This window comes from Arvicola amphibius, chromosome 1, assembly GCF_903992535.2.
Source record: "Arvicola amphibius chromosome 1, mArvAmp1.2, whole genome shotgun sequence".
Lineage (NCBI taxonomy): Eukaryota > Metazoa > Chordata > Mammalia > Rodentia > Cricetidae > Arvicola > Arvicola amphibius.
In genome coordinates, this window is record NC_052047.1 from 71,255,861 (window position 1) to 71,282,021 (window position 26,161).

Genomic DNA, 26,161 nt, shown 5'->3' on the forward strand with positions numbered 1-26,161 from the left:
GTGTGACTGAGGGTCCTGGGGCCCTGCTCTCTCTCCTCCCGCCTGGTGCAGCTTGGCTAGGACACTCCTCACCGGTGATACCTGTCTGATCATGTGACGCAGCACAAGTCTATATGTTGATTCGTATTTTGTATGTATCCAAGTCTAAGCTCACATTCCCCACGTGCTGTCTAAGGAGCTCTGGGTAGTCCTTCAGGTCTGCTGTCTTAGCCTTCTAATCTTCAGCTTGCTCCTCCTGAGCCTTTCTCTTCCTGTCGCCATGGGCTTCTGTGGTCCCATGCACCTTACCTCTCACATTACATGTGGAACGTGAAAAGGGTACAGGAGGTGATTGGGGGGGGGTACTCGCATGTGTAAAAGGTTCAGCTGGCAGGACGCAGCCTTGATTTCTAGCTGGGTATGTTAGCCAGCCCAGCCTGCCACCACAAAAGCGCCCAGTCTGAGAGGTGTAAACCGCAAGCACTCACTCACTGGAAGCTTGATATCCAGGTCAGGATACCTGCAGGCCTAGTCTCTTCTTGGCTTGTAGGAACTGTCTTCTTGCTGTGTCCTTATGGTAGTAGGCGATTGTGTGTGTGTGTGGTGTGAAGTAATAGTTCAGCTATCACAGTTGGCAGTGCTTTCTTTCTCTCCCAGCGTGCTTCACTGGGTCCTGCCTTCCAGGGCCACTGTTAATTCAGAGCCCTTCCGGTTCCCTGCGATATGGTTCCTGTGTGCCCTTGTCCATCCTTGGTGCCCATCTTGTGTTCTGGCCACACAGCCACTTCCACTTAGGTCGCTTTGTAACTGGTACCCAATGTCCCCAGAGGATCTGTCTGGAAGTGAATTATGTTGCTGTTTCTTTTCCTCCACTTTCTTCTATTATTTTTTCTGGAAGGCTTATTATTTGGATGTTGGAGCTCTTGAACTGACTGAACTCCTCCCTCCCCTGAGCTCTTTCCTTCTATTTTCTGGAAAGTTTTTTTTTCCACCTTTGTCATCTGTCTTCATTAGGGCTTCTATTGCTGCGATGAAACACCCTGACCAAAAAGCAAGTTGGGGAGGAGAGGGTTTGTTTGGCTTACACTTCAGCATTGCTGTTCATCACTGAAGGAAGTCAGGACAGGAACTCAAGCAGGGCAGGATCCTGGAGGTAGGAGCTGATGCAGAGGCCACAGAGGGGAGCTGCTTACTGGCTTGTTTCCCCTTGTTTGCTTAGCCTGCTTTCTTATAGAACCCAGGACCACCAGCCCAGGGATGGCACCACCCACATGGGCTGGACCCTCCCTCTTCAATCCCTAATTGAGAAAATGCCTTATAGCTGAATGTCATGGAGGCATTTCCTCAGCTGAGACTCCTTCCTCTCTGATGACTCCAGCTTGTTGTTGGAGGGAGGGAGCCCACTTGTTGGTCCTGGCAGCCAGCTAGCTTAGACCCGAAATAAACACACAGAAACTGTATTAATTAAATCACCGCTTGGCCCATTAGCTCTAGTTTCTTACTGGCTAACTCTTTTTTTTTTTTTTTTTGATTTTTCGAGACAGGGTTTCTCTGTGGCTTTGGAGCCTGTCCTGGAACTAGCTCTTGTAGACCAGGCTGGTCTCGAACTCACAGAGATCCGCCTGCCTCTGCCTCCCGAGTGCTGGGATTAAAGGCATGCGCCACCACCGCCCGGCATGGCTAACTCTTACATATTAATTTAACCCCTTTCTATTACTCTGTGTATCACTACGAGGCTGTAGCCCTACCACCAAAGTCTCAGCACATCTACCTCCGGTGGCAGTTCCATAACGTCTCCCTGACTCTGCCCTTCTTTCTCCCAGCATTCAATTCAGTCCTCCCGCCTACCTAAGTTCTGCCCCATCAACAAGCCAAGGCAGTTTCTTTATTCATTAATGGCAATCACAGCACACAGAGGGGAGGGGACTCCCACATCAGCTTGTGTCACGTTGGCACACAAAACCGGCTAGTACGTCATCCAATGCTTCCATTGAGCTTTTTCAATTCTTAAAAATTCGGGGTACTCTTTATTTTATGAGTAATTCCCTAGTGAAATTGTATTCCATGTCAGAGACCCCAGGTTGACGTGGAAACTTGCTATGTAGCTCAGGATGCCCTTGAACTTCTGCTTCTCCTGCCTCTACCTCCCAACCTTGGTATTACAGATGTGTGCCATCACATCTGGTTTTAATGCAGGGGATTGAACCCAGTGCGTCACAGGTGTGCCAGGCAAGCACTACAACCCCAGCTTCCATCACTCGCTGAGATTAATTTAATTTATATAATACTTGTGGGTGGGTGTGCATCTACATGCCTGTGTATTATGGGATGCAGGTGGACGCCTGTAGCCGCTGGCTTTCTACTTCCAAACTCAGCCATCAGACCTGGTGACAGATGCCTTTCCCTGCTGAGCCATCTCACTGCCTCGGGATTTTTAGTCTATTTTTTAAAATGTGTGTGTGGTATGCATGCCTGTTGTGGGGGTATGTATGTGTATTAGGGGGGTGCACTTGTGCACATGTGCTTTTGAGACTGAAGGTTAATGTTGAGCACCTTCAATTCATCTCCACCTTATTCTTTGAGGCAGGGCCTCCCCCTGGAATCCAGCGCTCACCCAGACTGCTACTTTAACTAGTCAGCTGACTCAGAGAAGCCCCTGACCCTGCCTGCCTATCTCTGAATGACAGGTGGGCTGCCACGCCCACCCGACTCTGGCTTGGGTTTAGGGAGCTGCCTTCCAGTCCTTACTCTTGTGCTAGCACGGTAGGCACTTTAGCCACTGGCCCCTCATGGAGGTTTTTAAGAGAGAATTGCTGGTCCTGGAAACATCTGTTTTCTCCGAGCAGCTGTTTTTATGTTTCCCTTTAGCATGTCTGTCGTCATCTGTAATCCCACAGACACTGGAGCCTTTTCCACTTTGTTCTTGAGGGAGTGGACAGCAAAGCCGGCTGCAAGTGCTGAGCTAGGGACGGCGCTCCAGTGCCTTCTGTGGACGCCAGGGTTCTCTCTCTTGGCTGATCAGGCCGTCACTTGTGGGTCTTCAGATCTTCTGGGCATGTGGCGGTAGTTATGATGGTGTCTCAGGCTTCACTTCAACCACACAGAGCCAGAGACCCTAATTCCCCTTCTGGAGAAGACCACACATTGTTTCACCAAAGAGTGTGGGGTGCACTTTAGGTTTCTAGTGCCCCCTTGTGGATGGCTCTTGACCAGAGCCCCTGTATCCACTAGTGCTTGAGCCTGAAGGTGCCTGGCCCCACGTTGCCCACCCTGTCCAGCCCTCTGAGATTACACTGAGTTTACCTTGAGTCTGTTTGCTCCACCCTGTTGCTGCCTTCCCCACCGTTGTTTTCCCTGATGTTACTGGTTTTACACCTTTTAAAGAAAGTGTCTTCCTGGTGCAGTTAGAGGCTTTTCGGGACTCTTGCTTATAGTGGTTCCTTGCCACAAGGATTTGTGTATGTGAGTTCCTCTGTGCTGGAACTTTTTCCGAGAATATTCTAAGAACTTCATTCATCAGAATGATGGATCGCATCGGAGAGGATGATTAGCTTTTATGTGTGCCCAGGCAACTGGAGGTTTGCATTATACTAAATGCTTGGCTTTTGTCACAGATAGTAGGAATTTTAGCCCCAATGACACAGACAGCAGACAGACAGACAGACAGACAGACAGACAGACAGACAGACAGACCCACACACACACATGTCTGGTAGGTTCCTCATCCCATCCATCCCCTGTCCTGGAGATGCACGATCAGCCAGAGCGATCTTCAGCAGGGATCCTGGTCACCTTAGCCAGCATGCTTGACCTCCGATGTCTACTGAAGGTTTTCTGTCCATAGAGCCTCTTTTCTTCATGACCATACACCCCCAGTTGCTGTGCTGCATTCACAGTTGAATCCAGGAGCCTGCCATCATGGCCTCTGTGCCTTCTGCAAGGTCTTGTGTAGCGCCTGCCCCATCATTGAAATGATTTCCTTTTAATAACACAGAGCCCCAGTGCGGTGTCTCTTCTACCATACCTGTGGTTTCGAGCCCTTGCTGCTGTTGATGTTAGCACACCAGGGACGGATCCTGATAGTGTACCCCAGCCCCCAAACACATTTGCTGACGTTCCATTTGTCCTTCGAACCCTTTCCTGCCCATGAAGGTATTTATTATGGATGACATCTCCAAATACAAAAATGCACAAGAAAGGCAAATGAAAAACGTTTGTCATCCACCACCCCAAGATGAGAGCTGGCACTCTGGATCCTTCAGTGTCCTAACTATGGGACCTGGAGTTTCTCTAAGGATCTTCATTATGTCTCACAGGCAGTTCGGCTGCTTGCTTCTCCTTCTCTTGTCTCAGTGTATCATACAGTTGTCTTTACATCATTAGCTGCCCCTCAGTCTGAGTTTTCCGTCTTTGGCTTAGGTTTTAAACCTAAGGAGAGATGATTTATGTGGCATTGATACTTGGGACTCTTGTTTTTACTAACAAAGGCAGGCCATGGTACCTTTGTTTGTGGAAGTACAGTTTTATCTATGGGCATTCTGTAAACTGTGTCTGGCAAGTATGGGCTCTGCATGCCACTGATCAGAGATAACGACATTGTCACCAGCAGAGGCACTGAGGGGCACAGCCAGCGTGGAGTCACCGGCAGTGACTGTTGAGGGGCACAGCCAGCATGGAGTCACCAGCAGTGACTGTTGAGGGGCACAACCAGCTTAAGATAAGGGCCTTCTTTATTCTTGTTTTCTGATTTTTTGAAGCGTATTTGTTCCTCTGTTCTACACTCAGAAACCTCCCCATCTTCATTTATTCATTCTCTCTCTCTCTCCTTCCCTCCCTCCTTTCCCTCTCCTCTTGTGTATTCAGCTTTAAATCTAAGCTTATCAATTTAAAGCAACATGAAATCCACTTGTGTGGGCGACACAGAAGTCAAGTGCTCTGGATTGTTCCTGTTTCTCTGTTCCCTTGTGGAAATCAGCTTGTGTATGAAGTGGGTGGTAACCAGGCGAACTGAGCTTTTTCCACCCCAGAAACGCCTCGGGCATTTGGAGGCCCACACTTATCCCAGCCTTTTCTTTGTGGCTGAATGGCCTCCAGGTATAGGCACAGGCCTGACTCCCCTAGGGGCTCATTGGTCAACAGGAACTTCATTTCTCTGTATCGCGTTCCTGGGCACATCTGATTCCATGAACATCTTAGTGAGCAGTGCCAGATAGCCTGGGCTTGGGGAGACTCCTGGGCTAATGGGGTGCTCTCTTGGACTATCTTGGGATATCTTGGATTGCTATCTTTGGCTGCTGCTGCCAATCTGGGCTCTTTCTAGCATCTTATTCTGTCCATGATGTGTGCAAACCCTGGCTTCTCCAGCCGCTCCAGCATGGCAACTTAGCAAGGCTAGGAGCATTGCCAGTGTGCTGGACACAGTGTGTTTTCTTCCCTGTTTCCACATCTCCTGAGCCTTTTGTTTTAAAATTATGAGGGATGATTATCATCTACATGAATTTACTGAAGAGAACGCTCAGCTTGTTTGGTCCTCGCTAATTGAAACCAATTGCAGTGACTTTTTAAAATCATCTTCAGTTTTCTTGATCAGTAATAATATCTACTTTAAACAGGGTTATTGTTCTTCTTTCCCATGTAATAATTAAACTAGATAATAGTAATAAGGGTGGGCATTCTTTCTCATTCTGACTCTTAATGAAGATGCATAGGATTTTACCAGTCATTGTAGTGCTTTGAGCTAGTAATCCTAGCCTCCGGGTGGTCTCTGTAAGTTAGTGTTTACATTTTGGGAGTATGATAACTGGATGTTGTATTTTAGGAAATACTTTCAAGTGTGGATCAAGGTGATCTGCCAAGGGACGTTTGCCTCTGCTGTCCTTTGGTATCTCAGGGCCTCCGTCCTTACAGTGCTGTGGGGTGCCATTTCCTTATGTAGGTTGAGATTGTAGGCTAAGTTTGGGGTAACTGGGAAGTTGGGGGTTCTTGGAAAAAAGACTTTCACGTGGTGGTCTTTAGCTGCCATTGTGTGGTTATTTTGCTTTTCTGGTTTCCCATTCTTGATCATTATGCCAAGAGACAATAGCTTTCTCGTGGCCACTGCTGTTTTTACCTGCACCCATTGACATTTCCGATTGTGGCTTCTCTAGCTCCTGGCCTGAGATAGATGTGGCAAAAGATGCCCCCGGGACCCTTGTCACACACAGTTCCTCTTTGAGTCCCAGAGTTCTGCAAGCCTGCTGCTCTCCTTTTCCACCTCCCATAACGCCAGTGTTTATTGTCTGTGTTTTGCTGGAACACGGAGGGGTCTCTTTATTCTGACCTTTCTGCGGCTGCACTGCAGTGCATCCTAATAGTCCGTCCTCTGCTGGGGCGTGGGAAGCATCAGAGTCCCTGCTATGAGTCCTTGGCTGAGAGACCACAGCAGGTGCCTTCAGATGACACTGTTTTCCTTTCCACAACCCGGTCCCTTCCTGCATCTGTCATGTGATGTACAGAAGAGGACTCACACCCTGGTCCTGCCAGCCCAGGCTACCTGTCACTTCTCACCATTCCTCCCTCAAAGACAAAGGCTAGCTGCCTTTGTAGCAAACTTCTAGGCACCCCTTTCTACGTATGTGGACTTGGTTACCCCATCCAAGTCTCCTTCCTGCGTCTGTGGGCTAGTGGGTACAGGTGACTGCATGTCCTGGGCATGTTTGTCATTGAATCCATTTCCTCTCCTCACTGATATCAAACAGACATTCTGTGATTTGCAATACAGACCGGGGAACTTGAATACTGGGTGTTAGGGCACCGCATTTCCAGCTCTAGCCAGCAGAGGGCAGCACTATGACAGTGCCTCACAGTTCTGAACCTACCCAGACTGCAGCAAGTAAGGATGGCCGACAACCAAGTGCACATGGGTGCTTTTGCTCAGCTGATGGAACATTTGATGCTGTTTTCTCTATTTCCGTGGCGACTGCAGCGGAGGGCGTTGAGAACAGCCTCGGAGAAGCTCAGAAACCGTTCATCTTTCTCTACCAATGTGGTCTACACCACTCCGGGCACACGTGTCAACAGGTACATTAGCCGTCTTCTTGAAGCCCGCCAGACAGAGCTGGAGATGGCAGATCTGAACTTCTTCACCCTGAAGTACAAACACGCTGAACGAGAGCAAAAAGTGAGTGACTTGGCGCTTCGTCCTAATCCCTGAGGAGTTTGTGTCTTCCAGCTGATCACTCTCTTGCTCTCCCTCCCTCCCTCCTTGACCCGTGCTCCTTCTCCCATCTCCCTCCCCCTCCCCCACAGTACCACCAGCTTCAGGATGAGTACTTCACCAGCGCCGTTGTCCTCGCCCTCATCCTGGCCGCCTTATTTGGGCTTGTCTACCTTCTGATAATTCCACAGTAAGTGTTGCCCCTGTGCTGATCAGTCATGTGGGAGGGTGACCGAGAGTTCCGGGTCTCTGCGGGTTTATGTTTCTTGTTTTTGTGACTGAATAGCTGAGGAGAAGCAATTGAAGGGTAGAAGGGCTGATTTGGGCTGATTTGGGCTCACAGTTGGGAGGTACAGTCTACTGTGGCAGGGAAAATGTGACAGCAGGGGAGACCTTCAGCCTGGGTGGTAGGGGCATAAGGCCGTTTGCTCACGTGAGGATGGATCTCGAAGTGGAGTGTGTGTGACCTGGGGCTCATGCTCCGTGACTCTCTTCCTCCCATTGTGCACCATATCCTAAAGGTTTGACAAACTACCCAAATAGTGCCACTGTCCAGGGACCAAGTGTACAAACCCATCTCACTCTGAAACCAAACACTGGGGTTGGACCTGGGGGTCTTTATGGGCTCCAGGTCCCCTCCTCAGTTACTCTTCTGTTGGGCCTGGCATCTGAGGAGGGCATTGGCCACCTGCCTTTCTTCTTCATGCGCTCAGGTTGGTATTTTGACAAGCCTGTTGGCATACAACATTCTTACCATTTTTAGTACTGAATGCCAAGACACTCTCTCTCTCTCTCTCTCTCTCTCTCTCTCTCTCTCTCTCTCTCTCTCTCTCTCTCTCTCTGTGTGTGTGTGTGTGTGTGTGTGTATGTGTTGCTTCCTCATTGAAATGGCATGTACTGTTGTCCTCAGAGGGCCTTCTGAAGAGAACACATGGCCTTTCTGCCTCCTGGGTCCACATCACTTTAAAAGACATTAAAATAAGAAGTAGACTGTGAAAAAGAAAGAAAACAGAGCCGTTTAAATGACATTTAAGCATCCTGTGAGTCAGTGTAAGCTTGAGGCTTTTGTTTGGAGGAAGACACCAGGAAGTTTCTGGTTGTCCATTTCTTTGGGTACTGGGTACTTGTTTCCCAGGAGGACCTACCTTCAGGGCATGATGTCTCCTAAGAGTTTCCAGAAAGCACACAGAAGTTCTCTATACCTATGAAGGACAGGAAGCTTCAGCTGTGGGCTGCACAGACAACTGTGAACTTGGCAGTCTCCTGGATGGTTTTGCTAGGGGTTATGTTTTTTTTTCTAGAAACATCTTTCCCAGACAAGTATCAATAGTACAGCTCCCCGAAGTCAAGTACTTCCTCCAGTAGGAGGAAAGGCCTTCCAGAAAGTCATGTGACCTGAAGCCAAGCATTAACTTTGGGGTGAGGTAGTAAGGATGATGATGGTCATGGGACCCTCATCCAGAAGCCCCAAGTGTCTTCACTTCGAGACAACCAGGCCAAGTCAGTCCCCAGGGACATGTGTCAAATGGATAATGGCAGTGCTTCCTCCTGAGATTCTGGGCATGGGGGCCAGGAAGAGAGGCCCAGTTCTGAGGCATTTATCTGATACATTGTACCTGGCCCAGTTCTGTGGTATCTATCTGATACATTGTACCTGGCCCAGTTCTGAGGTATCTATCTGATATACATTGTACCTAGCTCCCACCGACCAGTGACCTGTGTCCTCTGTCTCCAGGAGTGTGGCTGTCCTGCTGCTGCTGGTGTTTTCTATCTGCTTCTTGGTGGCCTGTATCCTGTACCTGCACATCACGCGGGTCCAGGTATGTTTGTGTGTCTTCTACAGGTGTCCAGGTATGTGAGCCTATGTCCAAGACCATGTACCTGAGTATTCAATGTGTAGGTAGTCTCATGGCAAAGCGGTTCTATCCTTCGTTCTCAGTGGCAAGTAGAAGACATCTGTCCACGTGGAAGGCGCTGGTTGAGTCCAGTGTACTGCGCCTTGCGTCATGTTTTGGGGGCTGCCTTCTTGGCCCAATCAGTGGGAGGTAATACTGATGAAAAAGGACCTTGAAGTATTTATTCCCTTTGCGACTTGGTCGGAGTGCCCAGGGTAGTTTGTTTCTTATATATCCATGCAACTGGTCTATGTGGGTGTGGTCCAGGTGGGCTATCTGTGCTGTCACGACTCTGATGCTCAAGTGCAATTTGGACTTTCATACTCTTGTCTCCTCACTTCCCATTAGAGGTCTGTTTCTGTTGGCCCTCTGCTCTTTCCTTATAGGCTCAGCCTATTTTCCAGTGCCCCATTTCCCACACACCCCTACTGGGGATGTTAGACCTGGGCTTACTTTTGTATAATTGTTGAAAATTGCAACCCCTTGAGAGGATTTAGTCTGATTTCACTTGTTTAACTCCATCATTATTCCCAGGTACATCTTGTTTTTTTTTTTTTCTAATTTAAAAGATACTCTATATTAAGACCACATTTACAGCTTGTTGGCTTCCATAGGTTGAGTGATGTTTAGTTTGAAATTTCTGGCTTCAGAACGAAAGCATGACATCGGGATGGTAATTTTTGAAGCTGTCATTTTGTCTGCATTGATGGGAGCCAGTGTGTCTGCCTGGTACATGCAAAAAATGTGAAGATGTGTGTGTGTGTGTGTGTGTGTGTGTGTGTGTGTGTGTGTGTGTGTGTTGGGGGTTGGACATAGTAGCTCACAGCATAGCTGAGGAACACAGGGCCCCTGGAGCCCAACCCAGCATCTCATCAGGGGACCCCAGTTCCTCGGGAAACAGCCACGCCATTCTTCATGACCAGCACCTCATCAGGAGACTCCAGGACCCCTGGGCTGAGTCACACAATTCTTCATGAACCAGTATCTCATTGGGGGATCCCAGTTCCCCTCGGTAGAGTTACTGACCTAGCATCTTGCCCATAAAACTAATATTCAAGTCCAAACACCACCTGGCTCTGTAGAACGCATGTTCTGTGAGATCAAATTGTGATGGCCTCCCCGAAACCACCCCCTGTGAAAACACAGCTTCCCTCCTGGGTGGGGACTCAGGCCAGAATAACTCCTGGATGTTAACAGGCAGGTCAGCAGGCCCCGGATACTCACCCCTAGCCTCACCAAAGAGCGGCACGGAGGATTTCCTAAACTGGTGGGTTTGAGGCGACAGCTCCCATGGCTTCAGGGGCCGGCCTTCTCTGGTGCCTGGATTCATGCTGGCAGGCACCTGCACTCAGCTGGAACAGAGGCAGGTGGGACTCAGCTCCCAGGAGGATGCCCCAGGTCAGGGTGGATGAACTAAGGGCCACATGGTGACTGGTATCCACCAGGCTGTGTTGAACTCTGTGCTTCAGTTTGGGGCTGATCAGGCTATGGCGGAGGCTGTGGGAATAGATGGTGCGGTAGGGGCTTGGGGGTGGAATAGCAGGCAGGTCAGCAGGTGGGAAGTCAAGCCAAGCAGGAGAGAGTCCAGCATGGCCAGCCACACAGGTGGGACTACGGACAGCTGCCGGGATGTATCTCCAAGGAGACTGTGGTATTGATAGTGTAGCTATGCTTTCTTCCATGGTGTCCATGGGGACAGTTGCACTGGTCCCCGTTCCTAAAGACGACTCCCTTCCTACTTATTTCATCGAGAACATTCAGAGAATTAACACTGAGCATGAGCCAGAAAGGACTGGAGGGAGAACTCAGGGTTGCTTCAAGCCAGGTGACTATTTCATTTTGCATGGTCTCTCTGCCACTTGGTGCTAGTATTGGTCCAATGCTGGCCTCCCTTGGGGTGACCAAAATATGACAGCAGTTTCATCTTTATCTCTACCAGATAGGAGCATGCATCTAGAACAGGGGACTCTGCCCTCCATGTCGTTCAAAAGATCCATTTGCCTCCTGCTCGGGGTGTCAGCCTCAACTGGGTGCACTCGGAGGGGTGGAATGTGGGAGGCGTGCATATCGTCAGCACAGGGAGTTTCTTTGTAGGAACCTGACTGTGATGGGGCTGCTGTCAGCCTCTGGAGTTTTAAGTTTGCAGACCCAGGAGAGAGAGAAAGCAAGGACATCTCTTCTGGCCTGCTGTTTGAAAAATTTCCTGTTTGTTCCTCCTGCTGAAGTCCTTTCCAAGGAAAGGAAATCAGCGCGAAGAGGCAGCCGAACTCCAGTGTTTGCTGACAATAGCCAAGCTTCCCTGATTGAGGAACAGCAGGTCAAAACCATCTGAGTTTCCTGTTGCTTCCTGACATAGCCGCAGCCATCAAACACAAAATCTCATCTGTGTGTGAGCTCCCAGCTCTAGAGAGTGTAGTCCATGCTTGTCTTTTGATATCTAAGATATCAAGCCATGGCTTCTCAAAAGGCTGTGGGGAATGACTGACTCCTGGTCCATTATGGTGGGTAGAATTCAGTTCTGGGCAATTGTGAGACTCACTGTTTCCTTATGGGTTGCTGCTGCACCGTCCCCCTCCAGACTCTCAGTGGCACAGGGAAACTCACTATCAACTCCCCTCCATTCCCACCGTCCAGAAAAAAGAAGAGCTCTGCTTTTCTTTTTCCCATTACATTTTTTTTATTTTAATTAAAAAATGGTAATCAAATGTATTAGATGCAATATGATGTTATACATTATGTTGCAGACTGATTAAGTCAAGCAAGTGAACGTACTTGTCGCATCACACACAGTGGCTTGTTTGTTTGTTTTTGTAGTAAGATGATTTAAAGTCAACCCCTAGCAGGTTTGAAGCATGCACTGTGTTGGCACTCACGGTAGCCCCTCTACTGTGCAGTCCGTCTCACAACCTCGCTCCTCCCAGCTCACTGAAGTTTTGCAGCCTTTTCCCATGAGCTCCTTACCGGATCTTCTGGCACCTACCGTTCTTCACTCCCCTTCTGTGAACTTGAGTCTTGATTGATTCCATGCCTAAGTGAGACCATGCGGTGCATTTCTGCACTGGATTTACTTTATTTAATGTAACTCTCTCCAGGGTTATTAAGGTTTGGTACAGACTGAAGGGTTTACTTCTTTTCTGGGGCTGAGTAGTACTCCGCTCTTTGTCTGTTCGTTGGTCAGCAGGGTACCTTTGGCTAGGCTGGCCCCATCTTGGCTTCTGTGAGCAGTGCAGAAGTGACCATGGGACAGGGGAGCACAGCTGTCTCTTCAGTTCTTTCCTGAGATATGATCTTCCATATCCCAGAGAGATCTCAGACTCGTTATGTAGTCAGGGAAATTCTGAACCTCCTCCTACCCTCCTGAGTGCTGGGATTTCAGGGGCATGCCTGCAGCTTGTTGTATGCAGTTCTCAAGGTGGAACTCAGGAGTTTGTGTCTCCTAGGCAAACACCCTCCTAGCTACATGGCCCGTCTTCTCTTCTTCGTATTGATTTCTTTCTTTTGGATGTATATCTGGCAGGAGAATTACTGGATCACATGGACGTTCTGTTCTTAGTTTGATGACAGACCTCTACTCTGTTTTCCGTAATGGTTGTGTGAATGTCCATTCCAGCCCCTGCAACTGTCAGTTGTTTAATAAGTCACTCCAGCTGGGCCATGGACATCTCATTTTGGTTTTAGTTTGTATGTCTCCAATGGTTTGTGATGAATGTTGCCCATGTATCAGTATTGGACTTTGCTATATTGACTTGCGAAGTATACATTATATTCTTTGCCTGCTTAAAAAATAAATTTTCATTTGCTTGCTATTGAATTGCCTGTATTCCATATATATTTTGAATATTTATCCCCTCATCACCTGTATATTTTACAAATAATGTTTCCCAATCTGTGAGTTATTTATTAATTATTAATTAATAATTAATTATCTATGATAATTATTAATTATCATAGATGCCAAAGCTCTGTGGCATTGGCCCAGCTTCTTTCTTTGGATGTAGCGCCAGAAGCATGGGGCTGGGGAGAAAGGGCAGTGGGGTTGCCTCCAGCTAAAGAGCTTTGGAACGGCAAAAAATATCATATGATCAGATTAGATGCATGAGTTACTCCCATCTGAATGACTTGTTACAAACCTAGAATCCCTTCTGCAGGGGTGTAATGTCATGTGATTCCAGCCATATGCACTCATAGTCTTTGGTACAAGAACTGGGGTGAGAAACCTTAGGGGCCGTTAAGAACCATTGTTTATACCAAGTATGCTAAATAAATGCTCATTTTGTTATATTTTTATTTTTGCTGTAGTTCATAACCTGAATAGAAGTTTTGACAGTCTAACAAACATTTGTAAGGGTTATGAGAGAATCCTAGTCTTGCCTGTTAATTACTGAAGTTACTCTGTATGATTTCTGCTTATGTGGCCATCCTTCTGGCCCTGAACTAGCATGTGCGGATGCACATCTTGTATGAGTTGCTAGTTTGGGGTATTTAGAGAGTCCTGGAAAACCTGACCCAATGCTTGCAAGATACTGTCACCTCCCTGGCACTGTGAGCAAGTTTCCAGTAGGTCCTTAAACTGTTCTGTGGAGCTTGCTGCATTCTGGAGCTCTTGTAAGGCTCATGAATGGGACCCATTGTTATGCCTAGGCTGTGCAGAGGCTGACCAGGCTGGCCCTGGTGAATGGAAGTCTGTGTTGCTGAGTCTTGAGTTCAGTGTTGTTGAGTACACCATGTCCATTTGATGACGAGGTGCTGTCGTGTGCAGCCACTTCTGCCAGAAAACACCCAGTTCATGATAGAAGGCTCAGGGCTTGTGGCAATCAGACACTCCATTTCTACCAAGTCTTAGTGTTACCATTGCCAGGGGCTGGGGCAGATGTTTCCAGGTTCTAGGCTTACCCAAAGAATTGAAAGTAAGAGTTTGCACAGGTTTGCAAAGGAAGCAAGATTATTTTATTGGAGCAAGTCCACAGTTTAAATTAAAAAAGGATACACTCTCTGGTGGGCCACATGAGTGGGTTCTCAATGCTTCCTTACATGGGGTTCGAGAGAAGAAGGGATTTGGTTACTAAGGATGTAAAGTGGGCAGTTCTCTGTTTTTATTGATAGATTAGCTCATATATCGACTTTTTCTACTGAGAATATCCCTTCCCACAATACATCTGATTTTAATCATACGCATGTCCAATTATGCACAGGCATGAAATGGTAAATAGGTGATTTTCCCGGGAAGTTTACTGGACAACATAGCTTGCCTTATACATGCAGGATACTAAAATCTCTCCTCTGCTGGCCTGCCTTCATAGCATCGGGCAAAGAGCTCTTCTTAGGAGTCATTACCTATAGAACATGCCAGGACCTTGCTCCAAGGTCTCTCTCCTGGGCCTGTGTGGACCGCAGACTGGGATGTGTCCGTCTCTCTGCATGAATTCCCAACCATACCAAGCTAAGCTGTGACAGGAACTGGGGAACATTCTCTGATGATTAGGGACTTGCAGCTGTGTCTTCCCCAGTGGCAGAGATCAGATCAAGAGGGAAATAGAGAGAGAGAGAGAGAGAGAGAGAGAGAGAGAGAGAGAGAGAGAGAGAGAGAGAGAGGCAAGATCATAAGAGTCCTTAGGCTTCATATCAAATGATGCCTCTTTCTGAGGTCAGCCAGGGATCTTATGAAGCACTGTAGGGTCTGGACTTGGAAACCCAAACCAAAGATCTGCCAGCTACATATGCTACCTACACCACACTATCCTGACCCCAGGATATATGGTCCTGGGCTTGTTTTATTGGTGGCTGTTGCCTCCCAGTTTTTAAACAAGAAAAGCCACACTTCCAGCCTTGTGGGAAGGATGACAGAAACAGCTATGTGTGTTGCCATGGAGTCCCGCAGACCCAGGCTCTGTCTGCTTATGTTACTTTCCATAAGGGGCAGTGGGTGTCCATTGTAATCTATACTCTTGTTTTTAGGACTCTGAGAATAAAGAACCTCCTACTTCATCCTTGATAGCATCTGTTAATGATTTCACACCTTAGTCAAAGTAAATAAATTGATTAAAAATAAAAATTCTAGTAACTGAAGAATTATGTTAAACCTGTATGTGATGATAAACTTTGAGAACATGAGACAGACAGACAGACAGACAGACAAACAGACAGACACTGAGAGACAGAGATGGGGGAGAGAGAGAGATAGTAGAGAGAGGGAGGGAGGGGTGTATGGAACTCCTGAGGTAGGAGAATGCATTATAATAAAAATACCCAGTGCTTCTACTCAGTTAACTTTGTTGCCAGTCAGGGTGCCTGGGAGAAGGAGATGGCTGTTTATCCTTTAAATGCTTTGGGTATGTGTGTCTGTGTGTGTCTGTGTTATGAATTATTTTTGGCAAGTTCTTCACATGGGGGATAATAGATAAAAGTAATCAAGACCGTTGCATAACGGATGGTCTAGTAAGCCCCTGGGGTTGGCAAAGGGCTCCACACCCCGCCTCGTTCAGAGGACTCACTGTGAACACCGAGTACCTTCACACTCACAGTGTACTTTTAAAGCTCTCCCCCTTTCCTTCTCCCCCTACCCCTTGTGGGTCACTGGGGTTACCTCCCAGAGCCTTACATGGGAGGCAACATTCTACCGCTGAGCTGCCGCATCCCTAACCTAAAGTGAGGTTCTCTTCTTCAGTGTTTTCCAGGGTGCCTGACGATCCAGATCCGCACTGTTTTGTGTGTATTCATAGTGGTCTTAATCTACTCAGTAGCCCTAGGATGCGTGGTGAGTATCACTAACTTTTGGCGTGCGCAGGGGCAGGAGCAACAGGCTGGAGAAGCTGAGTGGGGAACTAGGAGTCATAGCGGGAGCGGTAGGAGTAGAGGGAGCTGCAGCACAGGATAGAGTTGTTTGGCTTGGAGACCCGACAGGGGCTGGTACTACGTGGTCCACCTTTCCCGCCTCCAGCCTTTTCTATAGATACTGGGAGGCTGCAGCAGCGGAGGCAGTTTGAGGCCTGGCTGCTGGTATCATAGGTGGGGGAGAGGCTACTGCAGAAGGCTGGGTGGGGGATCGGTGAGGCCAGACACTGGGCCTTCCTAAGCCTTCGTGCCCTTGCTCCTCAGGTGGGCTGCCTGCCCTGGGCCTGGAGCTACCAGTCCAACAGCTCCCTAGTGGTCCTTGCAGCTGGCGGCCGGCGCACTGTGCTGCCTGCCCTGCCCTGTGAGTCTGCGCACCATGCCCTGCTCTGCTGCCTGGTGGGCACCCTCCCACTAGCCATATTCCTGCGGGTGTCCTCCTTGCCAAAGATGATCCTGCTGTCTGGGCTGACAACATCCTACATCCTTGTTCTGGAGCTCAGTGGATACACCAAGGTTGGGTGAGTGTGGCGCCCCGAGGGAAAACTCTAGACAGGGTGATGTTAGTTATCACTCTCCTCTGATAATAATTTGCATGAATCACTATTATTCTTGATCATCGCCTCAATTACTAATTCTATAGTCATAGTACTCTCTCCCTCTCTAACACACACACACACACACACACACACACACACACTTGTGCATGTGCACCAATTAGCAAGCCAATGTAAACCAAATATATACATTTTTTTTTTTTTAGGTTAGTGGCTTTTCTATTTCTCTTCTTTAGTCTAGACTCTAGCAAAGCCTCTAGCTTTTGGCTGAGATGAGAATCAGGCCTGGGGTCAGACCCACGAGCCTTAGGCCTCTCTATCCATAGATGGCTTTCTGCCCAGACCTAGGCTTTGATGGCCCTATATTGCCTAGAAACCGACACTAATGGGGTTTCTTCTCCACCTTCCCAGGGGCGGTGCTCTCTCCGGGCGTAGCTATGAGCCCATCATGGCGATCTTGCTATTCTCATGCACACTGGCCCTGCATGCCAGGCAAGTGGATGTCAGGCTGCGGCTGGACTACCTCTGGGCAGCACAGGTAAGTTGAGCCCTCTGTCTCCTGGGGCATGAGCTGGCCATGGGGAAAGTAGCAGAGACACTAACTGGCCATGTGGCCAGCCAGAGATCACGCTCGGTAGTGCAGAAGAGCTGCTCAGGGACTTACTTGGGTCTGCCCTCGAGGCTTGAGTTCTAGGATCGGTGCCTATGGGATGACTGTAGCTATGGCTGTAGGATGCATGGGCTGGGGACAGCAGTTAGAGTGACTGTTTTCTTAGGGCCTGGATATGGCCAGGACCCCATTAGGGTCCCTTTGAAAAATAAGCATGCCAAACCTTGCTCCGCTCACCCTGAACTTGGTGAATGAGAAATCCTGTTGATATGAGCCTTTTCCTGGGGCTGAGTTGAGCATGCCAAACCTTGCACCACTTACCCTGGACTTGGTGGAATGAGAAATCCTGTTGATATGAGCCTTTTCCTGGGGCTGAGTTGAGCAGCAGCCTGGATGGTGGAAGGAAGAGATGGGGCAGTAGCAGCAGGAATGGCAAGGGCTGGGCGTGGCATCAAGTAGTCCTGGTTGCGGATTCCAACAGCTTCTTGTAGTGCCAATACTGGTCAGATTCTCCTCCTACTAGCAGTAAAGTGGGGTGAGCACCCATAAAATGGAGTGCTGTTCCCCTTCTTGGCACCCTGTCCCCAGGTCTGGCATGATGAAGCCTGCCGTGTTCTCTTAGCTTGGTTGTGCAGATGGCTCTGTCCCTGGGCTGCGGGTCATGAATCCTGTTGGGTGGCCAGTTCTTGTGGCCCTTACCATTGGACTCGCCCCATGGGGAAGCAGGAACTAAGGAGCCTATTGGTTCATAGCGTCCAGGTGTGGGGGGTGCTCCTGATGACGGCATTCGCAAGCTCCTGGCAAGGAACCCTGGCCAGTTGCATTTTGCCCGAGTCACACCAGGTAATGGGAAAAGCCTCTATGGCAGCTGTGGTATCGATCGTGGTCTCTGTTGAACTCAACTGTCTTTCCGGCGTAACCCAGCTGGCTGCCCGCTCTGGCCTGCTCTGGTCCACTGACCCTGCCTGCCATCAGCCAGATACTTGGGTTTCAGATCTCATAGTGAATATTTACTAGAGAAAAATGCACACTAGATAAAATTGGAAGGCCAGGACACTTCACAACAACGAAGGTGGCACAACGAGGTGGGGGTCTATAAGGCTGTTTACTAGGGAGAGCATCCAGTTGTTCTACAGTCTAAGCAAGGGGAAAGGGGGCCTGGCTGTGAATTCCTTCTCAGGGGGTGATCACATCACCCGTTAGGTAGACATCTTTGTTTCTTGTATGGATTGACATGGCCTTCCCTTGGCTTTTATTATTAAATCGCCATATTTGTTATTAAATGTAGTATTTACTGTTATTAAGTCATGTGGTTCTCCATCTAGCCACACCTTCTACCCCCACCCATTCCATATAGGTTTTCAGGAAGTGTGGGGCACAGATGTGTTCCCTTGAATGTGTTCCTCATGCATGCATGGCATGATGGCAGGGTTGCTAGATGGAACATACCAACACCTTTTTTTTCCATAGACAGGTAACAAGAAACATCCCTTTGCTTTCCCGTAACCCCAGCAAAACATGGAACTTTCGGGACTTTGTCTGTTTGCCCTCTGGATATTTAGTCAGGTTGTAGGGACGTGAGAGTACCTCAAACTCTTGCCTCATTGTCCGGACAAACACTAGCTGGGTTAATTATTTTTAGATACCACGTTGGCCATACAACCCTACATAAATAAACAGGCTTCACTTTGCCCTTGGGGAAATTCTTTGGATTTTCATCTTTAACTATTGGCATAATTCCATTTCAACATTATTTTCTTCTTTGGTTTTTTGAGACAGGGTTTCTCTGTGTAGCCCTGGCTGTCCTGGAACTCGCTCTGTGGACCAGACTGGCCTCGAACTCAGAGACCTGCCTGCCTCGTGGTGCCTCATCATGCCCAGCAACTCATATTATTTTCATTGAATTAGTAGACATAATCCTTATGGCAAACATAATTCTAATGTTTATGTTCATTTGTATGGATCCTTTTAGCTTGCTTACCAGTAAATGGTTAATCTCGGGCGAATCCCCACCCTGTTGAAGCCATCACCAACTCTGAGGAGGGTTGCCTGTGGACTGCACCCATCAGCAGAACTAGATCAGACCCTGTTGCCTTTCTTCCTTCACCCCACAGGTTCTTGACCGTGCTTTCTTTTCTGCGCATATATAACAGTAACAGGGACTTTACATGTATGAAATTAGGGTTCTTTTCCTGGAACTCTGAAATGCTATAGGACATATCTTTTTTTTCCTCTGGTTGGCACACACTTACTTCAGGGCTGTGAGTGGGCACATAGAGCCAGACGATTCCCAATTGTCTCACACTAGGCCCCACCTCTTCAAACTTTCTCACTCGTATTACCATGCCGTAAATGATGTCCGTGTTTGGGGGCAGTGAGCATGCCACAGCACATATATGGAGGCCAGAGGACAGCTTCGGGGAGTTGATTCTCTCCTTCCATTTTTCACTGGCTCTTCTGCCAGCCATCTACAGCAAGCACCTTCCCACTGAACCAGCCCACCAGGCCCATCCTTCACTCCTGATTGGTCCTACCACCTCTCAACACCACCACACTGAGGACTGAGTTGTGGGCCCCCCAAAACACACATAAACACACAAACCCTGGGAACAAATCACATGAGTGGGGAAGTCTTCCATTTGTTGTAGTTTTCTGGGAGACTTCAGTAGAATTAGAGTTGTTTCTTCCATAAATGTTAGGAGGAATGAAATGAAGCCTCCGAACTGGATGGTTTATCTGCTGCCAAAGGAGGAGACGTTAAAGTAAAATTCAAGTTCCTCAAACCATGAGGCCCTTTAGGCCTCCCATTTGCATTGCTTGCTGCACTGGCTTTGGGAATTCAGTCCTTCCCTGACAACTGCTCTTTGTTGACTTAAAATTGGCCATAGCAGCCCTTGCTGTTTCTTTCATATTTGTGAAGCCTGATTGTATTATTTAATTTCTTGTGATGAGTCACAGCTGTATTTATTGTTGTCTTAGTGCCATTTAGCGGTGACTCGAGAGGGGCGTGTCCTTTCTGAAGTAAGTGCTCTGCTTGCTCGGTGTTGTGGACCCCACGCATGGTTATAATGGTTCTGGGAGTGCTGGCATGTGGGGTAACTTCATCTTCCTTTGCTCCAGAGTATTTTCGGATTTTCCTCTTCATTTCTCCACCCAAAGAGGAGGAGTGTGTACTTTGATCTGGAAGATTCTACAAAGATCTTGTAGTTAGTAACTTCAAAATTAATTTTCCTGTAGTCAGAGGACTTTCATGACTTGAAGCCTGTTAATTTCCTAGAGGTTTGCTACACTGCCCATGTTCCGTGTGTTCCTAAATAGCACGTATTTCCTGTAGCTGTTCAATGATGTTTTGTAAGACTTTTTATGGAAACAGCTTCAGAACTGTTCATCAGAACACGATCTGATCCTACATTTCAGAACCCTGTTCTCGGGGAAAAAAAAGGAAACAGAAACCCACCAGTTTAGACCAGAACACGATCTGATCCTACATTTCAGAACCCTGTTCTCAGAGGGAAAAAAAAGGAAACAGAAACCCACCAGTTTAGACCAGAACACGATCTGATCCTACATTTCAGAACCCTGTTCTCAGAGGGAAAAAAAAGGAAAAAGAAACCCACCAGTTTAGACCAGAACACGATCTGATCCTACATTTCAGAACCCTGTTCTCAGAGGGAAAAAAACAGGAAACAGAAACCCACCAGTTTAGACCAGAACACGATCTGATCCTACATTTCAGAACCCTATTCTCAGAGGGAAAAAAAAGGAAACAGAAACCCACCCGTTTATATAGACTAGCTAGAAAGGATATGATCATGGTCATTACTGATCAAGTTCTTTGAACCCAGTGTTTGGCTAGTCAGGGCAGATTATACTGCAGTAGCTACCATGCCCAGCCTGTCAGTAGCATTGCCTAGCGGAGCTTCATTCTTCTTCCTGTTACATACATGTTTATGCAGGTTAGCCATGGGGTTACACCATCACAGTCCTCTAGACAACAGGCTGGATGCACCAGCCGACAGTGCACCTTGATCTCCTTTGTCTGTAAGGGAGGCACGTCCACCTGCCACTGGCGACTGGAGGTCGGTGGAGAATATTAAGAACATCTACCTCAGAATGTTCAGAGAGGATGGAGAATATTGGAGTCTGTTGTGGGTAGGAGGGCTCACATTGCTCCCAGGCCCCTCTGCTATTGCATAAAAGGGAGATTTATAGGGTCAGCTATTCCAGCCCAGTCTACTTGGCCTGAGCTACCCTGATCTAAGAGGTAAGTGACACCATGGAGTGTTGGAGGCCCTGTCTGATCATCGTTATACCGTGGTCTTTATGTGTGCAGAAGGGGTGTGTGTTACAGTGTGCCCTAGTTTGTGTGGCAGTTATCAAACAAAGGAGGGTTAGGGTTGTTCCTATGATCTTCTAGATGAGGTCTGGGGGTGGTACCACCCACCATAGGCTGGGCCCTCCCTATCAATCACCAATTAAGAAAATGCCCTATAGCTGAATCTTATGGAGGCATTTTCTAATTGAGGCTCCCTCCTTGAAGATGACTCTAGCTTGTACCAAGTTTATATAAAACTAACCTGCACCCTGTACATGGATAGTTCATTTCCCTCTCTGGGCTTGCTCCAGAAGGAGGTGGCTCCTAGAGCTGGGGGTGTCTCCAAAGAAACATACTAGGAAAAGAGGACATCCGAAAGTGCCTTTGTAGCGACCATAGGAAAATCAAGTAGTGTGCTGTCCTGATATGAAAGAATGAAGTGGTGAGCCGGGTGGTGGTGGCGCACGCCTTTGATCACAGCACTTGGGGGCAGAGGCAGGTGGATCTCTGTGAGTTCGAGACCAGTCTGGTCTACAAGAGCTAGTTTCTAGGACAGGCTCCAAAGCCACAGAGAAACCCTGTCTCGAAACAAACAAGCAAACAAAAAGAATGACGTGGTGGCCATGCTCCGGATAGGTGTCTGTGACTGGCAGGACTCACAGGGGAGGGTGGGGCAATTGTGTTGGCTCTTGGTTGTGAGGAACACACTGTTTATTTCTGGCACTACACTGGGGGTTGCTGGTGTTCTCTGACTGAGAATGTTCTGTCAGGGCGATGGGTGAGAGTCACCCGTACACACGTCAGCATCCCAGGGAGCTGCCAGGTCAGGACATTAGTTGTTCCGCTTGTACTTTATCTAAAATTACAAGCACACCAGCTCTGACCTTGGAAATGCTTCGTCATCGTTGGTAGATGTGCTGGGCCAATCAGTTCTAAAATGGAGCACACATGAGAAAGGGAACGCCTTTTGAAGAAGTGCTGAGAGCATATTTTGGAAACAGTTCAGTGTGTTTCTCATGCGACCTTGCTGACAAGAATAATGTGTGTCACTCAGTAAGCTATTCCTTAAAAAAAAAAAAAAAAAAAAAAAAAAAAACCAAAACTGAGTTTCCTGACTGTTTAAAAAATCTTAAGAGAATTTCATCTCGTTAAAAATATAACAATCATGCTTGATTTCTAAAAATAATTGCTCTGGGTAGATTGGACATTTGTCAGTCATATTTCAACAACAGAAATCTTTTGACCTGTGCACAGAGTAAGACACATGCGAACATAGGAAGAACAAAGGCCCTAGCGTTCCCTAAATCCAAATGCTGTTGTAGGCAGAACCTAGAATAAAACCTTTCAGTACAGTGTGCTGAGCCAGGGATAGTTTTCATTTTAGTGCTTTTTTTTTTTTTTTTAAAAAAATCCTGTTTCTAGTCTTTGGAAGTTCCATATACATGCATAAAGTATATTAATCATAACCATAAAAGAAAATTTAGACTTCCTTTTTAAGAACATATATAACACTTTTATATGGGGCTGGGTGTAGAGGCGTACACCTTTAATTCCAGCACTTGGGAGGCAGTGGCAGGAGGATCTCTGTGAGTTCAAGGCCAGCCTGGTCTACCTCGTGAGCTTCGGGTCAGTCAGTTCTTACAGAGAGCTCTGTCTCGAAAACAAAACAAACAAAACAATTAATGCATGTCTTCTTTCCCATTTCCTACCCACGCTTAAACTTTCGGTCTTTACTGTTTCCCTGTCTCCTGTCATGTTCTGCGCTCACGTCTAGCTGAACTTTTCCCTCGGGTTGCAGGGCTGTAGGTTTCTGTGTGACTCATTCACTCGCCGTGTCTTTTGGCTACACCGCTATCAGCACTTCATGTCCCCATCTCTTCCCCACCTACACGCGTGACCCTTTCCAGCTCCTCTCTGTTTTGATTTTATCTGACTTCTACTGTCCCCTCTCCCTTAAGACATATGCCCCAGAAGTCAGGGGTCATTACAGCACATTATTTTTAAGCAAAGAATATTCAATTATTTTGTCTTTTTAATGAAAATATTACTGATAGTAAGAGTAATTATTTTAGAGAGGATAAATACCGTTGTGCCATTAATACAACCAAGCTATTATTTTTTAAAATATATTTTTTTCCATCTTAATTCTACCCTTTACAGGCTTTTGTTTGGGGTCCACTTAGTATGCAGCAAGTTAAATATAATTAGTAATATATTTCCTATGGAGAAGAGGGTGTTTGCAATGCTCTGTTGACAGGAACGGGGGATGAACAGACGGAGGCCGGAAGTCGGAGGCCACTGACCTTTGAGAGAGACCCAGAATAAGTCACAGAGTCACTCAGAGCCACCCCTGACGGTGGGTCAGGACAAAAGCATGCCCAATCCCCTCATGTTGTTTTTCTTTCCAGCAGAGGTCATGGACTCTGAGCCCCCTTCAGAATCACCAGTTACCGTGCCCCTCTGTTTGCAGAGTGGGCTCCAGCCTGTCTGGGTGGCGGTAGCCAGTGTCACCTCTGGTTTGACCTGGAGTCTGGGGCCCAGGACTGTCTTTCATGTGTTTTCATGCTCTGCAGTCTGCCCCTTTCTGTTGGTTTATGCTAACTCATTGATCTTGTGTAAAAACAAAAAAACAAAACCAATACATATGACTTAGGCCCCCCTGCACTAGGCTTGGACTTTCACCCTGTGATCTCTGTGTCCCCATCACAACACCTTGACTCAAACCTTCCTCTCCTTGCTCCTTGAAATCATTACTTCTTGGCTTGGCTGGTAATCTAGAATTCGACAGGAGACCTAGCAACATGTAGCTGGTAAAATCATCTCTAGGGAGAGTAGAGTAGCCCTCCCCAACGCCTTTGGCAAATGCAGCCCTAGGAACCGTGGTTTAAAGGTGGGATGGAAAGGTGTTGTCTCATGGACATGTGCCTGTCCTGCCCTGTACGTCACTGACAACCACATGGGATTGGCCCATGGATGGCTTCCATGGCAGGCCCCAAGCGTCAAAGGCGCTGTGGTGGCATTTCTACTGTACCAGGCGTTTGATGTTCATGAATGGCGTAACACACATATTTAGACTATGTCTCAAGCCAAATCCTGTAGAGGGCCAAGTTATGTAGCAGAAATATACAACTTCTATCTCTGAGAACTGTGGCATACCATAGGCCACTGGCCCCCACTGGTAGCGTCCCTTGAGCCTCATGGGACCATCCCTGACATTGTATTTTTTTTTTTTAGCTCTATGGAGCTGTAGCTCACGGTAAGCAGGCTACGACTGGCTGGCAGTCCTTAGTGCCTCATCTCCTGCTTCTGGTTCAGAGACTGTGCCCTCACTGGGATGAGCTGGATCCTCAGCAGACCAGATCTCATAGCGTTCTTGTCATAGTGCTAGCAGGATGTGAGCTCTCATGGAGGCCACAGAAGTTCTGGGAGATGGGAATGTGGTGTCCTGGAGAGACGACAGCCACTTGGTGCTGAGTTTTCTGGTGAAGGCAGACTAGAGACCTGCCTCAGGCTGTTGCTGTCTAGAGTGGGCACATAGGCTCCCAAGAGTTGCTCAAGAGACAGGAACGGGATCTGGGGGGTAGACCCTGACAATGGGAGAGTCATTATCCACCACTCAAAGTTACAGTGCGGGGTGGAGAATCCTTCAACCCCACAGTAAGGCCCCGGTCCTGTGTCTGGGATGAAAGAGGAAGAGTAGTCATGTGGACCTGTGCATCTAGAGTCCTGCGTGGGTGCTTAGTGAGGTTGGAGCACCAGTCTACCCCTCTAGCCACTCGGGGAACAAGGGAAAAGCCCTTTGACGGCATGCAGCCTGTTCTGGCTAATGCACAAAGAGAAACCAGCCATGAACAGAAACCCTTAACATAAAGTTTATATAGACTGTAGGCTTCAACAGTCCACAGATACGCTTTGATCAACTAAACAGACAGAACGCTTCAAGTCTGGACAATTAGGACACATTGGACATTTTACAACAATGATGTTGTCACAGCTGCTTCTAAAGTAGACCAACATTGTTCTTTCCCAGTAGTTGTTACCTGGGTCATCCTGTCTGGCAGAATTATGCTAGATCTAACCAAGATCTAGGCATGGTTCTCTGGTATGGACATAACGGTCTAATTGGTGGCAATCCTGCCAAACAAATCTTAGCAAGAACATATTCCCAGCAAGCGTGAAGTTCGGTTATGTTAGAGGTACACATATCTCCTCCGGTCCCTAACAAGCCTGTTCAGCGTGCTGTTTATCTTCCCGGTAAACTAGCGGCGCCGGCACTCCTTCCGCTGAAGTCCACTTTGTGTAACTTACTATTCCCCAGGCAAGCTTATTAGTCGATCCTTCATCGCATCATCTTACCCTCCCCAGTCTTTCCGGTGTCGAGGTGTCATGGTGGGAGGGGGAGGGCAGCATGCGTGGCTGGCGTTCATGACCCCTGACCTCCAGGCGGAAGAGGAGCGTGACGACATGGAGAGGGTGAAGCTGGACAACAAGAGGATCCTCTTCAACCTCCTGCCGGCCCACGTGGCGCAGCACTTCCTCATGTCCAATCCCCGGAACATGGTAGGTGGGAGGGCCTCGCGGGGCCTGCTGGGTGAGATTTTCTTCCCCTCCTCTGTGCGCACTGTTTGGTCAGAGCTCCTCACAGCCCTGGCTGCTGTAGTGACTGCAGCCACCGGCACAGCACAAAGGAGATGCTGGTTAAGGCCACGTTCAAAAGGAAAGATATCGGGGCTGGCTTTTAAAAGGTTCTAAGGATAGGAGCAGCCTGGAGGTTCAGCCTTA

General features: G+C 47.9%; 1 protein-coding gene and 1 long non-coding RNA gene across 5 annotated transcripts in view; one reads left to right on the plus strand and one right to left on the minus strand.

The window, feature by feature from the left end:
* Adcy1 (adenylate cyclase 1) overlaps nt 1–26,161 on the plus strand; it is a 116,395-nt gene that overhangs the window by 68,745 nt on the left and 21,489 nt on the right. Inside the window, exons 9-15 of the mRNA XM_038310528.1 lie at nt 6,944–7,138; nt 7,267–7,364; nt 8,910–8,994; nt 15,734–15,823; nt 16,165–16,418; nt 16,866–16,992; nt 25,823–25,939. Coding sequence (XP_038166456.1) covers nt 6,944–7,138; nt 7,267–7,364; nt 8,910–8,994; nt 15,734–15,823; nt 16,165–16,418; nt 16,866–16,992; nt 25,823–25,939 — 966 coding nt within the window. The remainder of the gene's footprint in view (nt 1–6,943; nt 7,139–7,266; nt 7,365–8,909; nt 8,995–15,733; nt 15,824–16,164; nt 16,419–16,865; nt 16,993–25,822; nt 25,940–26,161) is intronic.
* Nucleotides 1,845–17,793, minus strand: LOC119800373. 4 transcript variants are annotated; one of them, XR_005283011.1, is made up of 4 exons: nt 17,386–17,793; nt 10,294–10,566; nt 6,837–8,376; nt 1,845–6,455 (listed from the first exon to the last, which is right to left on the minus strand). It is a non-coding gene; the product is annotated as an uncharacterized LOC119800373 (long non-coding RNA). The 4 variants fall into 4 exon arrangements; XR_005283010.1 differs by having other exon boundaries at nt 1,845–4,407; nt 17,386–17,792; XR_005283014.2 differs by having other exon boundaries at nt 1,845–8,164; nt 8,320–8,376; nt 17,386–17,788.